This window comes from Lampetra planeri, chromosome 8, assembly GCF_965212315.1.
Source record: "Lampetra planeri chromosome 8, kcLamPlan1.2.h2, whole genome shotgun sequence".
NCBI lineage: Eukaryota > Metazoa > Chordata > Hyperoartia > Petromyzontiformes > Petromyzontidae > Lampetra > Lampetra planeri.
In genome coordinates, this window is record NC_136114.1 from 8,459,288 (window position 1) to 8,481,485 (window position 22,198).

The 22,198-nt window shown below is 43.4% G+C and overlaps 3 protein-coding genes across 3 annotated transcripts in view; 2 read left to right on the plus strand and 1 right to left on the minus strand.

Annotated features, from left to right (window-relative positions):
• LOC144720274 (mucin-5B-like) overlaps positions 1 to 3,869 on the minus strand; it is a 94,187-nt gene extending 90,318 nt beyond the window's left edge. Inside the window, exon 1 of the mRNA XM_078596893.1 lies at positions 3,627 to 3,869. The gene's annotated coding sequence lies outside the window, so the exon portion shown is untranslated. The remainder of the gene's footprint in view (positions 1 to 3,626) is intronic.
• Positions 101 to 16,890, plus strand: LOC144720455 (mucin-2-like). The gene is made up of 19 exons (XM_078597256.1): positions 101 to 117; positions 247 to 385; positions 3,010 to 3,105; positions 4,046 to 4,118; positions 4,618 to 4,755; positions 5,685 to 5,849; positions 6,156 to 6,250; positions 7,020 to 7,143; positions 8,402 to 8,657; positions 9,530 to 9,576; positions 11,038 to 11,129; positions 11,550 to 11,701; positions 12,466 to 12,604; positions 12,863 to 12,970; positions 13,145 to 13,336; positions 14,167 to 14,406; positions 14,836 to 14,992; positions 16,301 to 16,429; positions 16,739 to 16,890. The coding sequence occupies exons 1-19, from the start codon at positions 101 to 103 to the stop codon at positions 16,888 to 16,890; spliced, it is 2,511 nt and encodes an 836-aa protein (XP_078453382.1).
• Positions 16,891 to 19,276: 2,386 nt separating this feature from the next.
• The window catches only part of LOC144720456 (IgGFc-binding protein-like), a 47,258-nt gene continuing 44,336 nt past the window's right edge, over positions 19,277 to 22,198 (plus strand). The window contains exons 1-5 of the mRNA XM_078597257.1: positions 19,277 to 19,439; positions 19,942 to 20,195; positions 20,315 to 20,498; positions 20,663 to 20,888; positions 21,435 to 21,613. Coding sequence (XP_078453383.1) covers positions 19,277 to 19,439; positions 19,942 to 20,195; positions 20,315 to 20,498; positions 20,663 to 20,888; positions 21,435 to 21,613 — 1,006 coding nt within the window. The remainder of the gene's footprint in view (positions 19,440 to 19,941; positions 20,196 to 20,314; positions 20,499 to 20,662; positions 20,889 to 21,434; positions 21,614 to 22,198) is intronic.

Below are 22,198 nucleotides of genomic sequence, written 5' to 3' on the forward strand. Positions count from 1 at the left end.
GAGTTGAAAACACTGTACAGTACTTTCGTAACATTTACCTCCTATTAGCACGAGTGGCTACGTACGGTGTGAAAGAAGTTCAACATACATATTCATACAAATGAACAACACATTCAGGCAACGTATTGGGGAACAAATTCGATCTTTGGGGGGGGGGGGGGGTGAAGAGGGGTGAGGCATCTCACAGTAAACGAATACAACCGTTTGCAAGTGCCACTCGACATCCTTTGCCCTGTGCATTAACAGCACGTGCGAAGCAGGGTCATGGACCTGCACGACGCGCCTCTGCCCGAAGGCCTGCTCCCTAGAGAGTGGCGCCCACTTCAACACGTTCGACTCCAGGTCTTACACTTTCCACGGAGTCTGCAGCTACTACCTGGCGGTGGTGAGTACGCCCAATGGCAACGTGCGTGCACTTCGTCAGCGTTTCTCGGTGTCCCCCCCCCCCCCCCCCGTGACTGATGCTCCATCATTTGTGACCTTTGTTTGAACGCTTCACCCGAGGCCCTTTACGATCGCTCAGCCAGGAATGGTTCAAGCGAGGGGACGTGGTTGGCAAAATGTCACCGGGGAGCACTCGGTCGACACGCTCACCAGCGCGTTCGGCAAGATTAACAATTTATTAGAAACAAGCGTACGTTGCACTCTGAGCATTGGGGCAGAAGGAAGAGTCGTGGCTGTACGCGCCCCGCAATCCAGCGCCGTGTGTGGGGGTTGCACAATTGATCCTCATGGCGATACCCCGGGGTAACCAAATAATACAAACTGGCCGAGGCAATTCAATATTTTATTTCTGGGACACAATTTTTTCCAGGGGTGTACTTAACTCCGCGACTGGGGGTACCAATCAATGCGAAATCAGTGCCACACTCCACTATGTCGAAACGCAGCGAGGACGATTGCGCTGATACCCGGAACGCTCTTACGCACCGTGGTGGTGCATCGTGTACAGCTCGTCGAGATGAGTCGATCGCCGCATCGCCGACGATCAACAGACTACCCCGGGGTACCGCCATAAGGTTCAAATGCTGTGAAGCTCCCTTCGCATGGGCGTCGAAGTCCCCAGATTCTCTGGCTTGCAAGGAGAATGCGGTCCAGCGTGTTCGCACTAATCTCCCTCCATCTTTCGATTTAAAGCTTTCGTGACTGCAAGGATTCATATTCTTGTTTTTTTTCGGTAAAGTCACGTAGAAGGGAAATAATAAAATAATAAAAATACAACATAATACAATTATCACGTAATTAAATTCTTAGTGATAATTTTATTATGTTTTATTTATTATTATCATTTTATTATTTCCCTTCTAAGTGACTCCATCTGTGTCATCTTGCATGGGATAGCGGTGCCCCCCTCTCACGCGTGGGTTGTCTCTGGGTGCTCTAGTTTCCCTGCGCGTGTATGAACATTACTTGGATGAAAACATGTTAACATACAGAGCAACTGCAGAGCTTGAGCAATAATTATTGGTGCCGGCCCACCACTCGCTTGCCTTCCCACATGTCTTGTGGTTCCTTGTTCTCTTTGACGGTGAGTGAAAACTGTGCGGGTTACTAGTTGGAGTTATTAGCAGAGGTGGGACAAAGTCATTGTTATGCAAGTCCAAGTCGAGTCGCAAGTCATCAAATTCATGACTCGAGTCTGACTCGAGTCCAAGTCACATGACTCGAGTCCACATCTCATAGGTGGGACAAAGTCATTGTTATGCAAGTCCAAGTCGAGTCGCAAGTCATCAAATTCATGACTCGAGTCTGACTCGAGTCCAAGTCACATGACTCGAGTCCACACCTCTGGTTATTAGTAGTAGTAGTTAGAATGCTCTGCTAAAAACCCAGTGGCCTAGGTTCGATTTCCAGTCACTGATAACGTCGGTGTCGGAACCTGTCCTGGGCCTCCCGCAGATTGACTCGGCTTTAAATGAAAGTCATATGTGTTGCGGTGTACAACACCCATCAACGTCGGGGAGACAAATCCGATCACATCGTCTCCTCGAGCACAATGCCAGCATTAAGCACGGTTGGCTACGTGCGGTGTCAAAGAAGATCAACATACAAGGAATAATAGTCACTAATATCGCTTGCCCTCAATAGCGAATGAGGCAAAATAATTATGTTTTGTCATTATTTGGGACTGGTGCATTTGGTTGAGTCCTTTTAAAATGAGATTAAAAGACATTGGGCACAACTTTTTTGGGTCACTGATCCATTGGCACATTTCTTCAATTGTTGCCAATGTATTCCTTGTCTCGTGGCATGTCACGGCACAATTACCTACTATAATCACCCAGAAATGTCTGTCCGTCCCGTGCGTGACGTCACTCCACATGAGGCCCACCCACGCACGTGATGTCACTCCCCCTCATTAATATTCATGAGTGAGTGGAATTTTACACTAACGCAGAGGAAGGTCGAGGTAAATCAAATAATTTATTACGCAAAGTCGCTTCAAATATGACGTTTCTTTCCAGAAAGTGACGGCAAAAAATTAATCTACGCAGCACAGTGCTACATCCGTACGTGACATCACTGCAAAAGAGCCCTCTCCTTTATTAATATTCATGCCCGCGTGGAAATTTACGCACCAGGTCGCGTACTCCACATGCCGCACCCCTCCCCTCATTAATAATCATGAGCGGGTGACGTCATTCCACGTACCGCACCCCTCCACAATAACCACGAGCGGGTGACGTCACTCCGCATGCTGCACCCCTTCTCCCAATAACCATTAGCAGGTAACGCCACTCCACATGGGGCAACCCCCCCTCCCTCATTCACAATCATGAGCTGGACAATTTTTCGTTTGAATATTTCAGATTTGATGCAATATACACCCGTCATTGGACGGGCAAAAAAGCTAGTCAAAAGTTTTTTTTGTCTATTAGAATGTATCTGTCTAGTATGTACCAGTAGTACTCAAGTGTTGTCAACTTGTTGTATTGTGTCATCTCCACGTGTGAAAACGATATGTGGAGTGAATTTTGACACGTTTGCATAATTCTGTTCAATTTCCAGGGGGATGATTGGTCCGTGGAGGTTCTACTTAAATCATGCCCAACTGGACTGGTTGATCGGACTTGCTTGGACAGTATCCATTTGAAAACACCAATGGTATGTAATTAACAGTCTTACCGATAAGAAACATATCGACTGTTATAAATATACTAGCGGGAAGTACCCGGCGTTGCCCGGGTCAAAAAGACAGACACACAAATCGACTTACACACACTTACAGACATTGACCCACAGACACAAACACAGCGACTTACACACACACATATGGACTCACATACACACAGACATCAACTTTAGCTACACACACATGGGGTTACACACACATATCGACGTACACACATACAGCGACTCACACACACATACATAGACAACAACACACATCGACCTAAACACACATATGGACTTACATAGACACATATCGACTAAGACACTCACACACATGGACTCACACATCGACTGACAGACACATTGACTGACACACACATTGACTCGCACACACACATGGACTTACAGATACACATCGACACACACACACACACAAACATCGGCGCACACACAGACGCATCGACTCGCGCACACACACAAAGCGACCGTCGCTGACACGCAGATGGACTTACACGGACACGAGGATATAGGTCTTGGTAAATGCCGTCCCCTTCACCGAACGCCTGTGACTTGGTACGGTCGAGCGCGTGCCATTTAATACATAACTAAACGCAAACTGCACAAAATCGCTAATTAAAGTAACGTAAAGTTGACAGATGGGAAACAGGAATAGCGCTTGCGTGTTACCTGGCTATATTTCTTTGCCGTGAACCCCACCGTTGGAGAGCCAAGCGCGTGACCACACACAACCCCACACACAAAGACCGCCACAAACCCCGCCACAAACCCACACAAACCCCGCCACAAACCCACACACAACCCCACACGCAGTTTTTGACTTTTAAATATATAAGATAGATCATACAATTTGCTGTTATAATATATATCCACTTAATACAATGCAATGTTTGTTTTATTTCTGTTCGTACAGAGATCTCTTGAATTCAAAAGCAACGGAAAAATAATTTCGTCACAAATGGGTGTTTCTCTGCCGTACATATCAGGTGATTTAATACTACTCTAAATGCAGTAATCAACCTCATCATCAGCCATCGCCCACTGTTAGATGAAGGCCTGCAAGCTGTCACCATCCCTGCTGATCTAGCGATACTACAATCTATTTCACTTCTGCACAAGTTATATCATTGCTCCATCTCCACGAGGGACCACCTCTTGGCTGTGTGCTCTCTGTTGGCTGCAATTCCATCGCCAGTCTCATCCAGCTGCTATCTTCCCTTTCACCGATTGGTCCACCCCAAGTCTACTTACATTAACCTCTAATTCATCTTACTATACATTTTATCTTTACGTGTCTCCAATACGTCTGTAGTACAACAATCCCATTGTGTTCCTCTAACATTGTGTTTGTCTTTGTTTACTACTCTGTACACACTACTTGCATTCTTAAACTAATCAAGCTTTTGTATTGAAGTATAAGCCACCGGAGCTCCCCGTGTCAGAATACAGGATGAACAATCGTGCTGTGTTTATCGTCCTCCGCAGATTCGGTCAAGGTATTTCGGAAATCTTCAATGTTCATTCAGGTTGATACGTCATACGGGATGATGATGCTGGTACAGAATTCCCCCACCATGCAGGTCTACATTGGGCTCATCGACAACGTGATGTTCAGGGAAACAGGTACATTTTAACATTTCTCACATTTCAAATGAATGCGTTAATTCGTTGTAAATGTATGTTGATTGAATACTATGTACTATGACTGGAGGATGAAGGTAGAGTGGATCATTCGAATATATATAAAAAACATTTTTATCATGTGACAGTTGTTTTTAGCCCCGATTTATATTTTCTTCATTGCTTAACATTATTTTTTTCGTTATGCTTTTGTCATTTTGGAGACCCAGGTCACTCTTGCAGATTAGACTTATATCCTGGTCTCTTGAGTTATCACATGGTTTAAAACATTGCTTGAGATCACCCCATGTCGGTATGGGTAATGTTCGGGTATAACTCTACTAGCATGGAAAAGGTCAATCCCAATTCAAGAGTTAAATGTATATAACATTCCAGAGTGTTTTTCCTTCCATAACCATTCAACACGTAACATTTATAAAAAATTATAATTTGTCATTGATTTCAAAAAATAATCAATTGCTGGTTCTTTTTTTTTAGAAACAAATCACTGCGTGATATATACAGATAATAGTGTTAGGTCCTTTGTAAATCCATTGCTGGATTAAGTTCTCTCTTGCCATGTAATTCATGGGGGTTGTTTGACCATACTGGTCATTGCAAATTGGTGAAAGGAAAGTCCAGATATTATTCACCACTGCTCTCAGTCATGGCTGGAAATCCAACTCGGGTTGCCGGTTTCATATTGCAGTGCACTAACCACTGCTTCACAGTTCGGCCAATATAAAGATTTTCTGGCTTTAAGTAAGATAAATGATTTATTTTCAACCACCAAGCGTGAATCAAATGTCTGATCGTTACTTTGATTTGCTTAATTAGATGTAACATGACAAACTTATTTATTATCTTCAAGTAAATGACTAACATGAGCAACAAAACAAACCTTGTCATTTTTCCAATGTGTACGCCAACAGGGCTGTGTGGAAATTTCAATGGCATCGCTTCGGATGACTTCATGTCCAGCCAAGGGCTTGTGGAAGGCACTGCCGCTGCATTTGCAAACTCATGGAAAGTGAACCCAGACTGTGATGATGTTGGCAACGTGATCAGAGACCCATGCCAGCTGAACACGGCAGTCGGTATGTATGTTGCCTCGAATGATACCACAAAACACATTCATTGTCTGTATGCAGCATGGGAGTACAGTAACGCTTATAGTTGAACGATCTCAAATATTATTACTCATCTATATTTTATTGTAGTGCTGTGTTTTGCATTTAGCACTTTAGTGTCTCATGCTTGGGTACGTTTTGCTTTTTTACCAACAATTAATTATTTCACAATTATTATGGCTGAATGAATTCTCAAAGTCACTGGTAACAATAAAATAAGAACCATAAAAGCTCCCCTATTAACTCCTTTGCTCTTTTAAATTGTTCAAATAGCAAAACAGGCTGAATTGAGATGCGCCATCCTGCGAAATTCCACGGCATTCTTCAAGGACTGCCATTACCTGGTCGACCCTTACAGCTACTACTCGGTAAGTGTAACCCCAATGCACACACTTATATGTAATGGGTTTTTTTTGGGGCGGGGGGGGGTGACTACATTGCTTCAGTAGATGTACGTTTTCGATATGTGAACGTAAGTCATACATCTTTGAAATGTACATGCAAAGTAAAGTTAGGGTGACCCGTATCTTACAATATAGTAAGATGTTTAAAACACGCTTCATGAGGGTTAAAATATCACTCTGCCCCTATTTTAATAGTCAATTTTCATATATTGTCTGTCAATTGTTTCATTATTTCAGCATAATCATTTGCATGGGCTGGGGGAGATGCCCAGGACTGGTTTAGATATCACTCATCACCATCGTTAGCTTTGGTCCGGAATCAAACTCAGGTCACCGGCTATATTGTGTGCAGTGCTCGAACCGCTTCACCACTGCTCCCATAATTTCAGAACATTTATTGAAAATGTGCTTGCACTGGAATTTTATAAACATATTAAGCTACGTATTTCAAAGGTGTACGTATTGTCACATGAGGTGGCTTTGAAAACGGGGGGAGTATTGTTTCCTCACCCATACAGAGCTTCCTTTAAAAAATATATACTTCAGAGGCGTTTCCAAAACTGTCACAATTATAATAATCAATAAGTTCAACGAGGCTACAATTGTGTGCTTAAAATCACTGCCAAATATGACGCACTTTGCTTTACGAGACCATAAAATATTTGTACCAATAAATGACAGCTTTATTTATCCATTTATTAATTAACTCTATTTTAATGTGCTCGTTGTTCAGAGGTGCAAGCAAGACGCATGCAGCTGTCCTTCAGGACAAGACTGCATCACAGAAACCTTCCTCTCCTATGCTCTCGCCTGTGCATCCAAAGGCCTCATTTTTGAAAACTGGAGGAAGGCCACCGGTAAAAGAACCCACACCAAAATAATAATAAAATATTGACTACCGATTACAGTAATTAGCTATTACACCTATCTATTACTGTACATCTATTACACCTTTTACACCTTTTAGCAGTGGTGTCTGTTGCTTACCATTTGTTATTTTGAGCCTTTGCAGCTGTGCCCAGCATCGGTGATATAATACAAAAAGTGCAGGTTCTTAATCTGCCTCGAATCACTGCACCAGATTGAATTGAATTAAATGATGACGTCACCCTGAGGCTGCTCTATTTAAGAACGGAAGCAACAGGAGAGCTTCACATTTCTTGGCCGATGAAGCTGATTGTAATTATCAGCGAAACGTCGTACTACTCAAATTTAAAATGCTGTTGATCCTCTCTTTAGCACACCGGTGGGCTAAAGAAGTGAATTATTTTGTCCTTTGAAAACGTGACACATTTTTTACTGTTTGGCCGTGTCGGTTGGTGGAGGGTTACGACACATTTATCAATAACGCGATCTGACCCAAAAACCTATATTATGAAATAAATAGTCTTCTTGGTTCTTTCGGTAAAGTCACGTAGAAGGGAAGTAATAAAATAATAAAAATAAAACATAATAAAATGAAATAATTCTCACGACGTTTCGGCTACAACGCAAGCAGCCGTCTTCAGGTGAAGAATGAGACACTACCAAGCTAGGAGCTTATATATAAACTGGGTTGGAGGTGGAAGAGCGCCTTAAATAGAAATAAATAGTGTTGAACATTTTCTTTGATAAGGTGGGGAGTTGATCAGCCACGTGTGTGTGCTCACGTCGTCGATGTTGGTTGAGACAGTGGGCAGCTTGCGGAGACTCCTGGTGGCCGTCTGAAATGTTGCCAGTCAATGACCGAAGTGGGTAGAAGCTGGTGGTCTTTGTGGTCCATCGTTTGCTGACCGCTGTCACCCTTTGGGGCTATTCTTAATTGTCCATTGGTGTGGGAATGTTGAACAGTGCTCTATATTTGACAAGTGCACTTTCTTGTTCCCAAAATGTGACAAGCCCATGTTGTAATTTAGTATCCATTCTTTTGTTTTAACATAAATGGCCTTGCAGCATTAATGTAAAGCCCATTGAATTTTTCACGCATGTGATTGTGCACGTGTGTTTTTATGGAAAATTGTTAAGTCGTAACAATTGCTCACCAAAAAAAACCCACACGCCCCAACATTATCCCACGAGGCTAAACCGAGTGTCTGTGTCTTTCCGCTTGCACCGTCCACCTTATATTTTAAACAGACTCTCAGCTGGTGGAGTGTCCAAATGGCGAAGTGTACAGCTACAACGCCAACGCATGCAACCAGACGTGCCGCTCGTTGAGCAGCGTGGACCTGGCGTGCCAGGAGAGCGGCTTGGTGGCTGAGGGCTGTCAGTGCGCTGAAGGCCTGTTTGCTAACGACGAGGGGATGTGCGTCCCTGCCGCAAGCTGCCCCTGCTACGTGAATGGCGATACCCTCAAGCCTGGCGAGAAAGTGACCATCGCAGACATCCCATGGTAATGGAGAAAATTAAGTTTGATGGGGGCCCAGGGCTGTTGGGGTATTTGGGAACACTCTTTGTACCCAAGTTGGCATTCCTTCTCTTAACTGTTTTACCACCATCTACGCCCGATGCAAAACACTCTATGGCTACTTTTACATTAATTATTTCTGTGCTTAATTTTAAATGTCATGTATGAATTGTAAAGCTATATAAAAGTTAATCCAAACAATAGCATTATTATCTTTTTGGAGGAACCTCAACACTGAAGCCACACAGTGCGAAATAAGTTGAACATAAATACATTCATTGCCTGCCTATTTCATAGTAAGGCAGCGTCACTTAAATTGAGTTTCATCAATGACATTCAAGAAGAATGTTCGAAGTAAAGTAAGTTGTATAAAACAATAAAACAACACCACGGTTACCTGTAGCGAAAGAATAGGTGTAGGGACGGTCAAGAATGATTCATGACTTCAAATGTCAAATTGAAGTGGTACATTCCGACCACTTACAGCATGGAGCAGTGATGACTTTGAGAAAAAAAATCTTAACATTTATGCTGCATCTTTTTTTACGTACTTTCAGCTGCCTAACTATGCTTGGGCTTGTATATTTTTACAAGTCTCATTTCCCTAATTATAGGTAATACCTTTTTGGGGTGTAGTTGCCATGATCTATAATTTTAATGGAGTTTCGCACAGACACCGCCTCGGGATATAATTATATATTCATGCTCACATGCGTAGCAAAAGTGCACTCTTTAAAAAAAGTGCATTGCTTCCTGTGATATCCATGTGTCTGATATATTACAATATAAATTGTTAATTCACTTCAAACACTATTGCTTAGAACATTCATTGATGCCTTTTTTTCCTTCATTAACAGCTACTGCCGTGAAGGACAACTCCTCTGCTCCGAGAGCAAGAAAGAAGGTACACAATGGATCCGTGATTGATGCCGACTTCCTCACCGAGCACGACATGCCTTTACAATGTTCTGGCTAAAGAAAACAATTTTAGGTCGCGGCGCCCTATCTTTTTTCTCGTGCCCTGCCTCGTTCTGGTGGCACCGTGTTCGTCTGGCGCTGTCCGATCGCAAAATCCATAGCTGCAATTGGCGTGTCGCAGAGGTCGCAAACGGGTTTTGATTCCTTACCCCTACCCATACCCGGCCGCACCAGGGTCGCAAACGGGTACCCGTACCCGTACCCGGCCGTACCCGTACCCTACCCATACCCGGCCGGGTACGGGTAGGGTACGGGTATCGGGTACCTGATTGCGACCTCTGGGATGAAGCCATGTTGCAGGCGCGGGTGGGTTGATTCTAGGAACTTGAATTGTGAGAAGAGACAAGACGTTGGGAAATGAGTGACAAACGGTTACTCACCAGTGACTCACGGCCTACCCGTACCCGTACCCGGCCGCACCAGGGTCGCAAACGGGTACCTGTACCCGGCCGGGTACGGGTAGCCGGGTATCGGGTAGGGTACGGGTATCGGGTACCCGGTTGCGACCTCTGGCGTGTCGGCCGCATTTGGCATAGCAGGCTGCAGCATCAGGAAGAGAAAAGCCTGAACAAGTCGTATTGACCTTCTACACCGACCGTTAATATATACACTTGAGAAAGTCTACCCACGTGAATTAACTTACCAATTGATGTTGCTTTATGAAGAATGATCACTCGTATGAATTGGTTATTTGGTACACACTAATTGTAGAAGACTGTGATTCAACCGATGTTTACTATCTTAATTAAGATGCATGGCCCATGATATTTAAAAGGTGTTGTGAAAATATTTGAACCGTGAACATTGTCATGTTTGCTGTCAAAGTTTATCTTTTACATATATATTACACGTGATTATTATCTTTAATGCAGGAGTTTTATTGTAAACGTTTGAATAGGTGTGGTTAATATGATCTACACGTTTATAAAAAAACATATGTATGTCTATTTGCTAAAAAAAAAAGTAGGTTGTATTGTCAGTGAGGTACAAACTCTGAAGTGTACCCATTGCCTAAAATATTGAACATGGACAGTCCTTTGTCAATCCACTGCTAGATGAGGGTCGCTGGCATTTGTTTGACCATTGCTATGCTGGAGAGTGCGCATCGGTGAAGGCAGGGGGCATGGAAGCATATAAGAGCAGTAGAGCCATCGATGTCGCTGCACTGACCTCTGCTGCTTATCATGTAGACCCCCGCCCCCCCCCCCCGGTAGCATTTTCACCTGTTATTCACGGCGGTTGCTCATTCAAGCACTTCACAGGGTCAACCCTGCTTAGCTTCCGAAATCTGACGCCGAACACGTTAGCCCACTATTTGTGTTTAATTTCCATGGTGGCCTCTGATGACGAATGTGGCGAGCGCTGTTTGTGTTTGTTCTCTTTGAAGAATGCACTTCTCCAATGGTGTACGTCGATTGCATCACCAGCACGTACGGAAAGGCCTGTGAAAGCAGCTGTGCGATACAGACACCGCTGTGTGTAAGTGCTGGGTGTGGGTCCTGAGTGGGTATGGATTGCCATCAGCTTATGCTCGAAAGCACGAACAATCGCCTGTCATGCCAACAACCGTTTTGGCCTGTCATGCCAACAATAATTGCTATACAAACACGTATCCATTTCTAATAAAAAAAATAAGTGAAAAATAGAAAAGTTATGAACTAGACAGTCAAATTTTTTTTTTCAAGAACATTGTCAAAATTAATTCGGCAATCAATGATGTAACCAAAAGCGATTAAAATGTTTTTGGCAAAATGTAATACGGTTACTGCAATGCCACCAAGTCAGGTAAACGTGTCCATATTTGTTAGATTGTCCTGATTGAGGGTTATTGGTTAATATATTTCAAATATTTCCATCGTAGTGTAAATCAATGAATGCGTTGTGTTGATTTACCTGCAGCTGGGCAGGCAGTGCCAGCCTGGTTGCATTTGCCCAGAGGGCCTGATCAACAATGGGAATGGAGACTGCGTCAAAAAGGAGGAATGTCCTTGCCAGCACAACGGACTGAGCTACACTCCAGGAGACACCATCAAAGTGGACTGCAACAAATGGTGCTTGCATACACCGGCATTAGTTTTGCGCATTCGTTATATTTGAAACTTTTTTTTTAAGGACAAATTAACTTGCTATACATTCTCATCATCAATACAACAGCCATTCTCAATCCACCAATGAATGAATATATCCCAACACCATTTTTCTTTACCATAGTTCACCATGCTCATTATGTAATTTAGTGATGTCAGAGAGAGGGCAAGACCAGTTCTGATATCACTTGCCACCTTTGTTATCCATGGCCAGGAATGAAACTGGCGTCACGGGGTTCATTGTGCGGCGTAATAACCACTATAGCACCGCTCCACCCCAGTGATAATTTAATATTTCTTCATGCAATGATTATTTCTTTAATACATTTATTCTTAAATATAATTATCAAAATCACAGCACACCTATTTGGAGTGGCATCTTCAAAGACTAATTGCCAGGTGGGGAAACACACAGGTGGGGTTTACATTTGGGGTTAAACTTGAATAATAATAATGTCTGAGTCAATGCTTGTGTGGTTAGGGTGCGGCGCTCATGATTTTCTGGAAGGGAAGGAGCAATGTTTAAATTTTTTGTTTAAAATTTTCTTGCTGTGGTTTTCACACCTGATGATGATTGCTTGTGTTGCAGTCGAACCGTCGTGATAATTGTATTATTTTATATTTGTATTATTTTAGTGTTTCCCTTCTACGTGACTTTACTGAAAGAACCAAGAAAAATGTATATGTTATTTGTATATTTTAAAAGTGTGTCCGCTCTTGTCTCACAGCAAGTGTTATAGTGGCTCATGGAACTGCACAGAACTTCAGTGTGATTCTACCTGCAAGATGTACGGAGATGGCCACTACACAACCTTTGATGGGCAGCGCTTCCAGTTTGACGGCAACTGTGAATACGTTGTGGCGCAGGTACTGGGACAATTCTGATGAAAATGTCTTAATCAACCACCAGTTATTCTTCTGAGTAGTGGCTACTTTTGATCAGTTCTATTGCTGCTATTCTTCCAAATATACATGACTAAATATAAATGATGAATGTCATATCGTGTGAATTATGTGGCACAATTTGTGACATGATGTTGGTACACTTACTCATATATATCACTTCAATATGTAAAAAAAAAACGTTGGTGCAAACAAGGCTCATTCGAATGTGTTTGTTTTCAGGACTTCTGTGTCTCTGATCCAAAAGTTGGCACTTTCCAGATCATCACGGAGAATATACCATGTGGCTCTATGTCCACGTGCTCCAAATCCATTCGATTCTTACTGCAGGTAAGCTCTGTCTATATATATATAAAGTATATAATGAACTTCCATTGTTACAAAAAAAAACTTTGACCGCTGTGTGAATATATACGTTACAATTGAAAGCGTTTTGAATGTCTTAATGTCCGTTTAATTTGACGTATGTAAGGTGATTCACAAGTTGCACCATTTATGTTCCAGAACAAGGAGATAAAACTGGCAGATGGTAAATATGAAATCCATGACGTGTCCGGCTCTGCAAGCAAAGGGAGCGAAGAAGTCTTCACAGTTCATACGGTTGGCCTCTATCTGATTGTCAAAGCATCGAATGGAATCAAGCTCATATGGGACAGACGGACGAGTCTGTTCATCATTGCACCTCCAGACAAAGAGGTGACGTCACCCTCATGTCAACAGTGCACATGGCCGAGCACACTTTTTCAAATGCACCAACCAGACATCGATACCACTTATTCTGTTATGAATCTACTTCAGCGTATGACTTCAAACCAATTGCAAACACAGGTCGTTTGACTTCAATGGCTACTTGTTTTCTTAAAACTAAAAAACTAACTTGTCCTTGAAGCAGCCTACTTTTGATATCCTTAATTCCCCAATTAAACAATAAATGTCATTAGGAGTTCCCTCTAATTTCAACAATTGTTGCAGCTTTTTTGTTCAGTTTGAAAGACGAATACACAATTATTATTCAATCCATTTTACTGAGTTATTTACACTTCAATGATCAAATCTAGAAGTTTTCGTGACTGCAGGGATCCATACTCTTTGGTTCTTTCGGTAAAGTCACGTAGGTAGAAAAGAAAAAAAATTAAATCACGACGTTTCGGGCACAACACAAGTGTCCGTCATCAGGTGGCACAACCACAGCAAGAAACAATTGCTGAAGTGGGTAAAAGGGGCTGCTGCAACAAGAGGCCATATCGGCCTATATGGGCTCTTGCTGTGGTTGTGCCACCTGATGACGGACGCTTGTGCTGCGCCCGAAACGTCGTAATTTAATTTATTTTATTTTATACCTACATGACTTTACCAAAAAAACCAAAGAGTATCAATAATCAAATATTGAGGCTAAAGTATTCGTATTTTTTTTTACAATGCCTATATTTAAAAAAATCTACATAAATGCTAAAGGCGTTGAAAGAAGAACATTCAAATGAAATAACTTGTTTTCATCTGCCATTTGCTTGCCACTTGACTTTCAGAACCAGCTGTGTGGCCTGTGTGGCAAGTACAACTTCGACATGTCAGATGACTTCACCATGCGCGACCGCTCATTGTCGGCCAGTGCTCTGCACTTTGGCAACAGTTGGAAGGCGAGCGACACATGCTCAGACGTGACCGATGAAGCATCACCCTGCGAGATGAACCCTTACCGCAAAGCGTGGTCGGAGCGCAAGTGCAGCATCCTCAAAACCGACGTCTTTGAGGCCTGCCACAGCCAGGTACTGTTTGAAAGTGTCACCATTGTCATGATCGTAGTAAGTTATTGTCTATCCACTGCTAGATGAAGGCGTCCCTATGCCATTGCCACCCCTTACGGCCCCGTGATGCTACAATCCATCTGCTGTGCATGAACTGATCTCAACCCCCAATCTCCATGGTGGTCCGTCACATCGTGTGCATTTATTCTTCTGGAATTCTGTCATTAGCGCCGTCCACCGATCATCATCTCATTTTCTAAAGTGTGCTGGCCAAATCCACTTAACGTTTCACGAGCATATTCATTAACGTACTTCTTCAAAAAAATGTATCCATACAACAATGTAGTAAATACAATATATTGCCATTTAGCACATGGAGAAGGTTTTATTTCCGTATTGAATTTTTTTGGATTATTGCGCCCACACTTACCCGCGGCGTTGTGCTCGAAGGTGGACCACCTCCCATTCTACGAGGCGTGCGTGCGCGACTCTTGCGCATGCAACATTGGCGGTGACTGCGAGTGCTTCTGCACGTCAGTGGCCGCCTATGCAGAGGCGTGCACCTCGGCTGGCCAGTGCGTGGCGTGGAGGACCCCGGATCTTTGCCGTAAGCGTCCGCTTGCGCACACTGCCACATGCACCTTATTTTGCTTCTGCATCCACTCACCGGGTGACCAAGATCAAGCGAATTTGGTCGAGCAGCAGGATTGCAATTATACTATTCTTAGTTCGTATTATAATGCGGAGCGGACATTGCATCATTGTGAATATTCCTGAAGTTAATTTGTAGTTAATTAAATAGGCAATTGAAATGTATTACGTTTAAGTGAAGATGAAAACTGAAAAACAACAAATACTTCTTATATGGAAGATGCAACCTAAGGCTGCCCAACACAAACGTAAAATTTCGTTACAAAAGAAAATATGAAAAGTTCACAGTCAAGCACTCTGTCATTCTAGTGACACTACTGCAGAAGACATTGCATGAACAAGTATGGTAATCACATCATAGTAAAGTCACTAGAAACTTTGACTTCATGTCGAATACAGAGTTTTGGTGTGTAGCTTCAAGAGCTGTTTGCTTTTGGGTTGCATCTTCCTTTGAGTATTTGTAGGTTTAAAAATGCCTTACATTTATATGATTGCAGTGCAACAATTTACAAGTGTAGTGAGTCCAACTGAGTCACAGACGTTGTTCTTTAGAGGCAACACATTTATTTGTAACATCAACACGTAACACAAAGGGGTAACTGTCCCGTCACCAGATAAAGCCTAGGGTGGTGGCCACCCAGCTAACTACCCTATTCGGAGGAGTTACAGCTACGAAGGGTCTGACCCTCACTCGGGTCCCGACCACGTGTTGATGCCTGTAGAGCTTCCAGCTTATAGGACGTGGAGCTTCCAGCTTGTAGAATGCAGCGACCCTGGTCCCTCTCAGGGACCCACCTTATATCCCCCTGGGTCGGGGCCGCTCCGCCCTTGGCCCCGCCCGCCATCTCGAGCGTTCCAGCTCTCTCCCGATCCCTCTCGAGAGCTCTCCCCGGATACGTGATCGCCCCCTAGCCCCCCCCCACCTGGGGGCCTCTCTGTGGATACTCCAGATCACGTGTCTACGGGGTCAACCAGAGTGCCATGGCCCAGGGCAACCCTGCCCCTGGGCTGACACTCTCCCACTCCCCTGTTGGGAGCCCGCACTACACGCTGTGCGTGGTGCCCGCGCTATCGCAGTGCACACCAAGCCCCGCTAGGGCTGGTACTACACCCGCCTATGGGGTGTACGTGATGACATCACGCGCCACGGCCCTCTCGCGCCGGCACCCTACAGTGACATCCCTGATGTCACTACATACGTATTAATCAACTCGTGCATCGGATGTAATAACATAACGAGAATACTTGTTTTATTCTCCTCTAGCTGTCTTTTGCGACTACTACAACAGCCCCGACTCATGCACCTGGCACTACAGACCATGTGGCATCGTAAACACAAAAACCTGTGGCAACCCAGCGGGCATCGACTTGGGCAATTTCCCACATCTTGAAGGTAAAGTGTCAAAGTTGTTCTTTTCCATTGCTATTTTATCTGGCCATTGGCTATACTTTCAAATTGCAGAAAACTGTCTTACCGTCTTTCAATAAGTGTCATTAGTTCAATGGTGAGAAAATTTATGTAGCCTATGTATGAGACGCTGTTTTTTTTATTCCATCATTATGCAATTGAATACAATTCTTAGTCCACTGATAACAGGAGTCGCTATGTCGACGTAGAAAAGAACACGCTCGTCACTGCATATTTGAATATCCGTTCCTCTGTTCTTAAGACATTTTGCTCACCTGCTGCATATATTCGTAGGTTGCTATCCCAAATGCCCAGCAAAGACTCCTTATCTGGATGAGCACATGATGACGTGTGTTTCCATGGATAAATGCAGCTGCGAGATGGGCAGTCAGATTGTCCCCGCGAATGGCACCGTGGTTAACAGGGACACTTGCGAGACCTGGTGAGGTTCGGTTGCATACACAATGCATGTGCAAAATAATAATTAAATATAACAATAATATCCCATCCCACCAATAATTATTATCCAACAACTTTTGAAATCGTGTAATATTGTTCCGAAATTAAACGTGTAAAAATGTTACTCGGAATATTTGTATTGGTGATTTTTGCTACATTAACGACGCATAGCTTTAATTATTTAAATATCTATTTGTCTATTATGTATACAGTTTAACTTGTTCAGAACACGTGGCCTGATATATACATATATTACTCTGCTAATCAACCGAAATATCATGAACATAAACTGTTTATACATTTCTATATGCTAACAATTACCCAATGATATTGCCATGTTTTGCAGCACCTGTGTGATGGGAAATATGGAATGTGTACCATATGGTAAGCTGAAAACAGTTGCACACATTATTCATTTGATTATCATCAACCAGCATCTTTCCACTGCTTGATGAATGCATCCCCTGTAACCATCCCTCTAAATGCAGCAACCCATGTAGCTCCTGCACACAAACTGATCCCATCACTCCATCTCCACGGTAATCATGGGCATGTTCCCTCATCTGGCATCTCAAAAGGCTTCTTTTCCCTCACAACGGTGCTTGAGACAGTTTTCACGTTTGGGAGCCTCACAGTGACAAATATTACATCTAAGAAATGTTGGTCTTTGTGTGCCCCCAGACTGCTGCCAGTTCAATGGGGGGAACTACCTCCCGGGAGAAACAATCTTCACGAGCGATGGCCTTGATGGCCTCTGCCATTTCACTGCGGCGTGTGAGCTTGGTGGACACATCCACAGGGAGAGCAGCTGCCAACCCACCACACCCATCATCACCGGTAATGAAACCAAGTTACAATTATGTTGATATTCAAATCGGGCTGGGATTAATTCGTATTTTAATGTTAACTACAATTGAAGGGGCAAAGTAAAATGATACATTGACATGACAGCGTGCCTTTTATTTGCCCTCAAACATCTTTCTCTGTCAGTTTAACACGTAGGCTTTTGCGACCAATATGATCCATAATATAGGTTTTTGGGTAAGAAATATAAATGTATGCAATTCACAAACGTGTATTGTGATGTTGATAGAAGTCTTGTCAATGCGATTTCTTAAAAATCGAAATGATCCTAGCATCATATTTATATTTAAAAGAGTATTTGGCTGCTATAAATGTCCACAAGATAAACCACTTCGTTGAGCTATAATTTGTGGCCAGGTCGCTTCTGAAAAATAGCTATATAGCTCAGTGGGCCTTACCTAGTAAATAAACATCGTTTAATTTACTTTGATTCTGTTTGTTTTATTATATAAAGTACTAATAAATCCCTTTGTTAAAATTAAGTTGTGACATTGAATATGCGTTTCAATGAACAGGGCACTCAACAACAGCATCAACTGTCACAACCGTGACGTTCACAACGAAGAAAATTACGACAGCATTTAGTTCTTCATCTCAATCTCCAGCACCCACAACGACGCTCGGCCCTCTAGTGCCCACAACGACATTGGTAACATTACCAAAAATAACAACAATATCAACAATTGAAGAGTGTTACTACGTGAAACCACCACGTCAGGTGAGTGAAAATATCACCATGCCTATTATACAAGGTGTTTAAAAAAGATGGACCCAATTTCAAAGATATATCGATTTCAAATCGGGTCCATCTTTTTAAAACAGCCTGTATATTTTCTCTTTAATCACTATAGTGTTGTTGATAAATGTATTTAGACTATTGTTAACATACTCTGCTAAGTTAATACATGTGTGAATGTATCAGTTACGGAGACACTTTCTCAAGAAGGGACGCACGATGGTTAAAGTATGCATGGTGATTATGGGTCTCACACTTATTATATGTGGACATATTGGCAGTACATTAGTGCAGCATAACACACTGGTCCTCATAAAACTAAAATCTAAATTTCAATCAGCAAATATGTTTATCCATCTTTAATTGTCCCTGTCACCAAATTTGGTGCGATTCAAATGCTTATTCGGTTTATTGAGACTTGATAAAAAAAAAAAGTCAATCTTGACCATTGATTTGGGTTCATTGAATCGAGGAACCGTCCGACCAATTCTAGGGCACGAGTCAAATCTGCCTTTGGAACACAGAGCAGCCAATTCTCATCAGGCTGGGGTGCTATACGGCAACAAACTGTGAAGCTCCGTGTTCAGCCACTCATGACGTTCATCGTCCGACCGCTTCGACATTACGAGAACTGAATTTGAAGCACCCTGCAAGATTTTCTGACCGGGGTTGCGAACCGTGGGAAAAAAAATATATTGTTGTGAAAAATGTGCTTTTTTTTATACCGCCCACTGGTGTACCGCAAAAACGTTGGTTTGTATGTTCTACAGTTCATGGAATCGTGGAAGGTTGATAACTGCACGATCGCCACCTGCAATGGAGGGAACAACATCTCTTACTCCACCAAAAAGTGCAGCGTCTCCAAGAAACCCAAGTGCCGCAACGCAGTGATGGTCTACGATGCGGATGGCTGTTGCTACACCTGGAAGTGCTTCTGTGAGTACCTTTCTCACTTTCTAAAACTAAATAAATGCATTCAAGCATCGCGATGGTACTGGCGGCAATTGTTAGGAATACCTGGATATTTAGAGTGAATGAACATAAATGAGCATAAAATGGAAAGAAATACAAATGTATCCTAAATCATGATCGTAAAACGTGGACAAATTTTGTGTGTGCGTTTCAAGTTTACTTTGTTAATTATGTTCACAAGCAATAATATTTATGTGATAATTACATATATATAACTATTCAAATGTGTTTGAATAGCACTGCTTTAGGAAGGATACTTTTAACGTATATTATACGTGAATAATTTCATTAATTTAGGATATTAGACAATGTTTTCCACTTTAGAGCAATTCCACTAGCTCTTGTGGAGTCTGTACAATTGAATTGTTTAAACATTACAATGAATTGATTATTTTAAGTTGTATTACATTGAGGCAATGGTAGAATGTTCTTGTGCAATGATGATTTGTGCTTCTTCTGCCCAAAGGCAACTGCAAGGGATGGGGAGATCCCCACATCCGCACCTTTGACCAAGTTCTGTACGCATTCCTGGAAGACTGCACATACACCCTGGTGGAGGAGAAGGTTGACCGCCACCATCTCTCAATCATCACCGACAATTTCCAATTCTTCCCTGGAACCCCAGCCTCCTTCCCCAGGGGCATCACCGTCAACTACAACGGCAACTCCGTCAACATGAGCATCCCAGCCATTGTCAGGAAAAAGCAGAGCATCATCACGGTAAACATCACCGCTATTTCTTCTCACAACCCAAGTACGTAAAAGGAAGAGCAAAATAATTAATCTGAGATGCCTATGTTTGGACAATGCTAATTGATTGCACTTTTGAATTTATTCAGGTTCTCTACAACAATGAGCTGGTAAAACTACCATTTTCATCAGACGGAATTGAGATTACATCCACGGATGTTATTGTGACGGTGCACATCCCTGCAATCTACTCAACGATCGTCTTCACTGGCCAGATGTATTCTATCGATCTTCCATATGAGCTCTTTGGTGACAACACCCAGGGACAGTGTGGTAAGCGAACTCTTTCAATTATTTGGGGACAATTTGACAGGTTACATGTCTACAACATTTATACACCATTATTGAAATGCATCACAATCTTTTTTTCCTAAAGTCACTAGTAAATTGTCTATCAACGGATCCACACTCAAAGCCCCATTATTGTCGCATTTCAGGAACGTGCAACAACCAGGCCAGTGATGACTGTGTGCGCAAGAGTGGGAAGTCGGAAGCATCTGATTGCTGCCAGGTCACGGCCAAGGAGTGGATGGTGGCCGATCCCAGCAAGCCACACTGCAAAGCACCAGGGCCATCGGGCAGCGTGCCTTGCCAGACTCCCACTCCAACCCCTACAGCCCCTTGTGTATTCGACCACAAACTGTGCAAGGCCATCGACAAGACGTACGCTGCCTCAACCTTAACCATGATTATGTTCAAATAACATGTATTTTCACAATTGCAACGTACTTTTTCATATTATACTAGCAGAAGTACCCGGCGTTGCCCGGGTGAAAAATATATTTCTTAATAACCTTACATATATACACAGATGGGCTGCTACCCCTGCCCCCCCCCCCCCAGCCACGATCTCCTCGGCCGCTGTGCAATAATATGTATGGCCTATAGTGTGGTGGGGTGTCGAGGCCTAGTACCGTGCAGAGCCTCCGGCCTCGCCTGCGTATGGTCCGGCGACACACAGACAGAAAGACACACACACAGACAAACAGACAGATTTGCGATTTTATATATATAGATGTGACATCCTGCGCTTTCGTAATGTGAAATATTTAATAAAATCGCTTGATTTGTGTACCGTTCGTTTTTCACTGAAGATTAAATAATGGAGGATTTGCTCGAGAAGCATTACTTTTCGAGGATAATATTTCCACTGTGTTTATGGTACTGTACTTTAAAATCAGTCACCAACCACTTATTGTGTCTCTACAGGGAGTTCTCTGCTTGCTCAGAAGTGACCAGTCTATTGAGCTACATAGAGACGTGCAAGTTCGACCAGTGCAGAGTGAACTCCACTCCAGCTGGGTGCCCCAGCATCCAATCTGCAGCAGATGACTGTGCCATGCTGGGCTATTACGTGGACTGGAGGAAAGCCACCGAAGGAGGCTGTGGTAAGAAACGCCAGGACTCTCATGTACCCTTGCCCACGGCATTATTAATAAGGACTCTTACCTTGTACATATGTAATGCGGGCGTAAACGACCTCCCAGAAGTGACATCATGGGGGGAGGAGTTACGTCACGTGGGGGAGAGGGTAAGGGTCTATAAGGGGGGTAACCGGAAGCAGTCGGGAGTGATCGGGGACTGGGAAAAGTGAGAGGCCACGCAGGGCGAAGGGTGAGAGAGAGTGGCGAGGTCGCCACACACCCGAGCCACGAGGATCGGCACCGTCGGCCAACGGTGACCGACCCCGGGGCAGGAGGAGCAGCGAGGAGGCTGCAGAGAGCAGCGGGTCTGCAAGGGAGGAGTCGGCAGCAGGGGTCTGCACGACGTGACAGCGGCGGGGCTGCTAGGAGGGAGTTTGGGCTACGTGAGCGACAGCAGCCTGGGGCTGCAGAGTGGAGAGTATATAGGGGAGTACCGTGAGGGAAAGAGATCGAACCCAAATAAAGGACACAGGACAGAGAGAAGCGTCCAAGTCATTTATTACACTGGTGTCAAAGTGTAACGGTATGGCTAAACAACTGAGATAAAAG

Bases quoted from the DNA above. Each gene is read 5' to 3' on its own strand.
- LOC144720455 (XM_078597256.1), top strand. The intron at 11,702-12,465 runs GTGCTTGCATAC...CTTGTCTCACAG, and splicing joins AAAGTGGACTGCAACAAATG to CAAGTGTTATAGTGGCTCAT. The intron at 14,407-14,835 runs GTACTGTTTGAA...TTGTGCTCGAAG, and splicing joins TTGAGGCCTGCCACAGCCAG to GTGGACCACCTCCCATTCTA.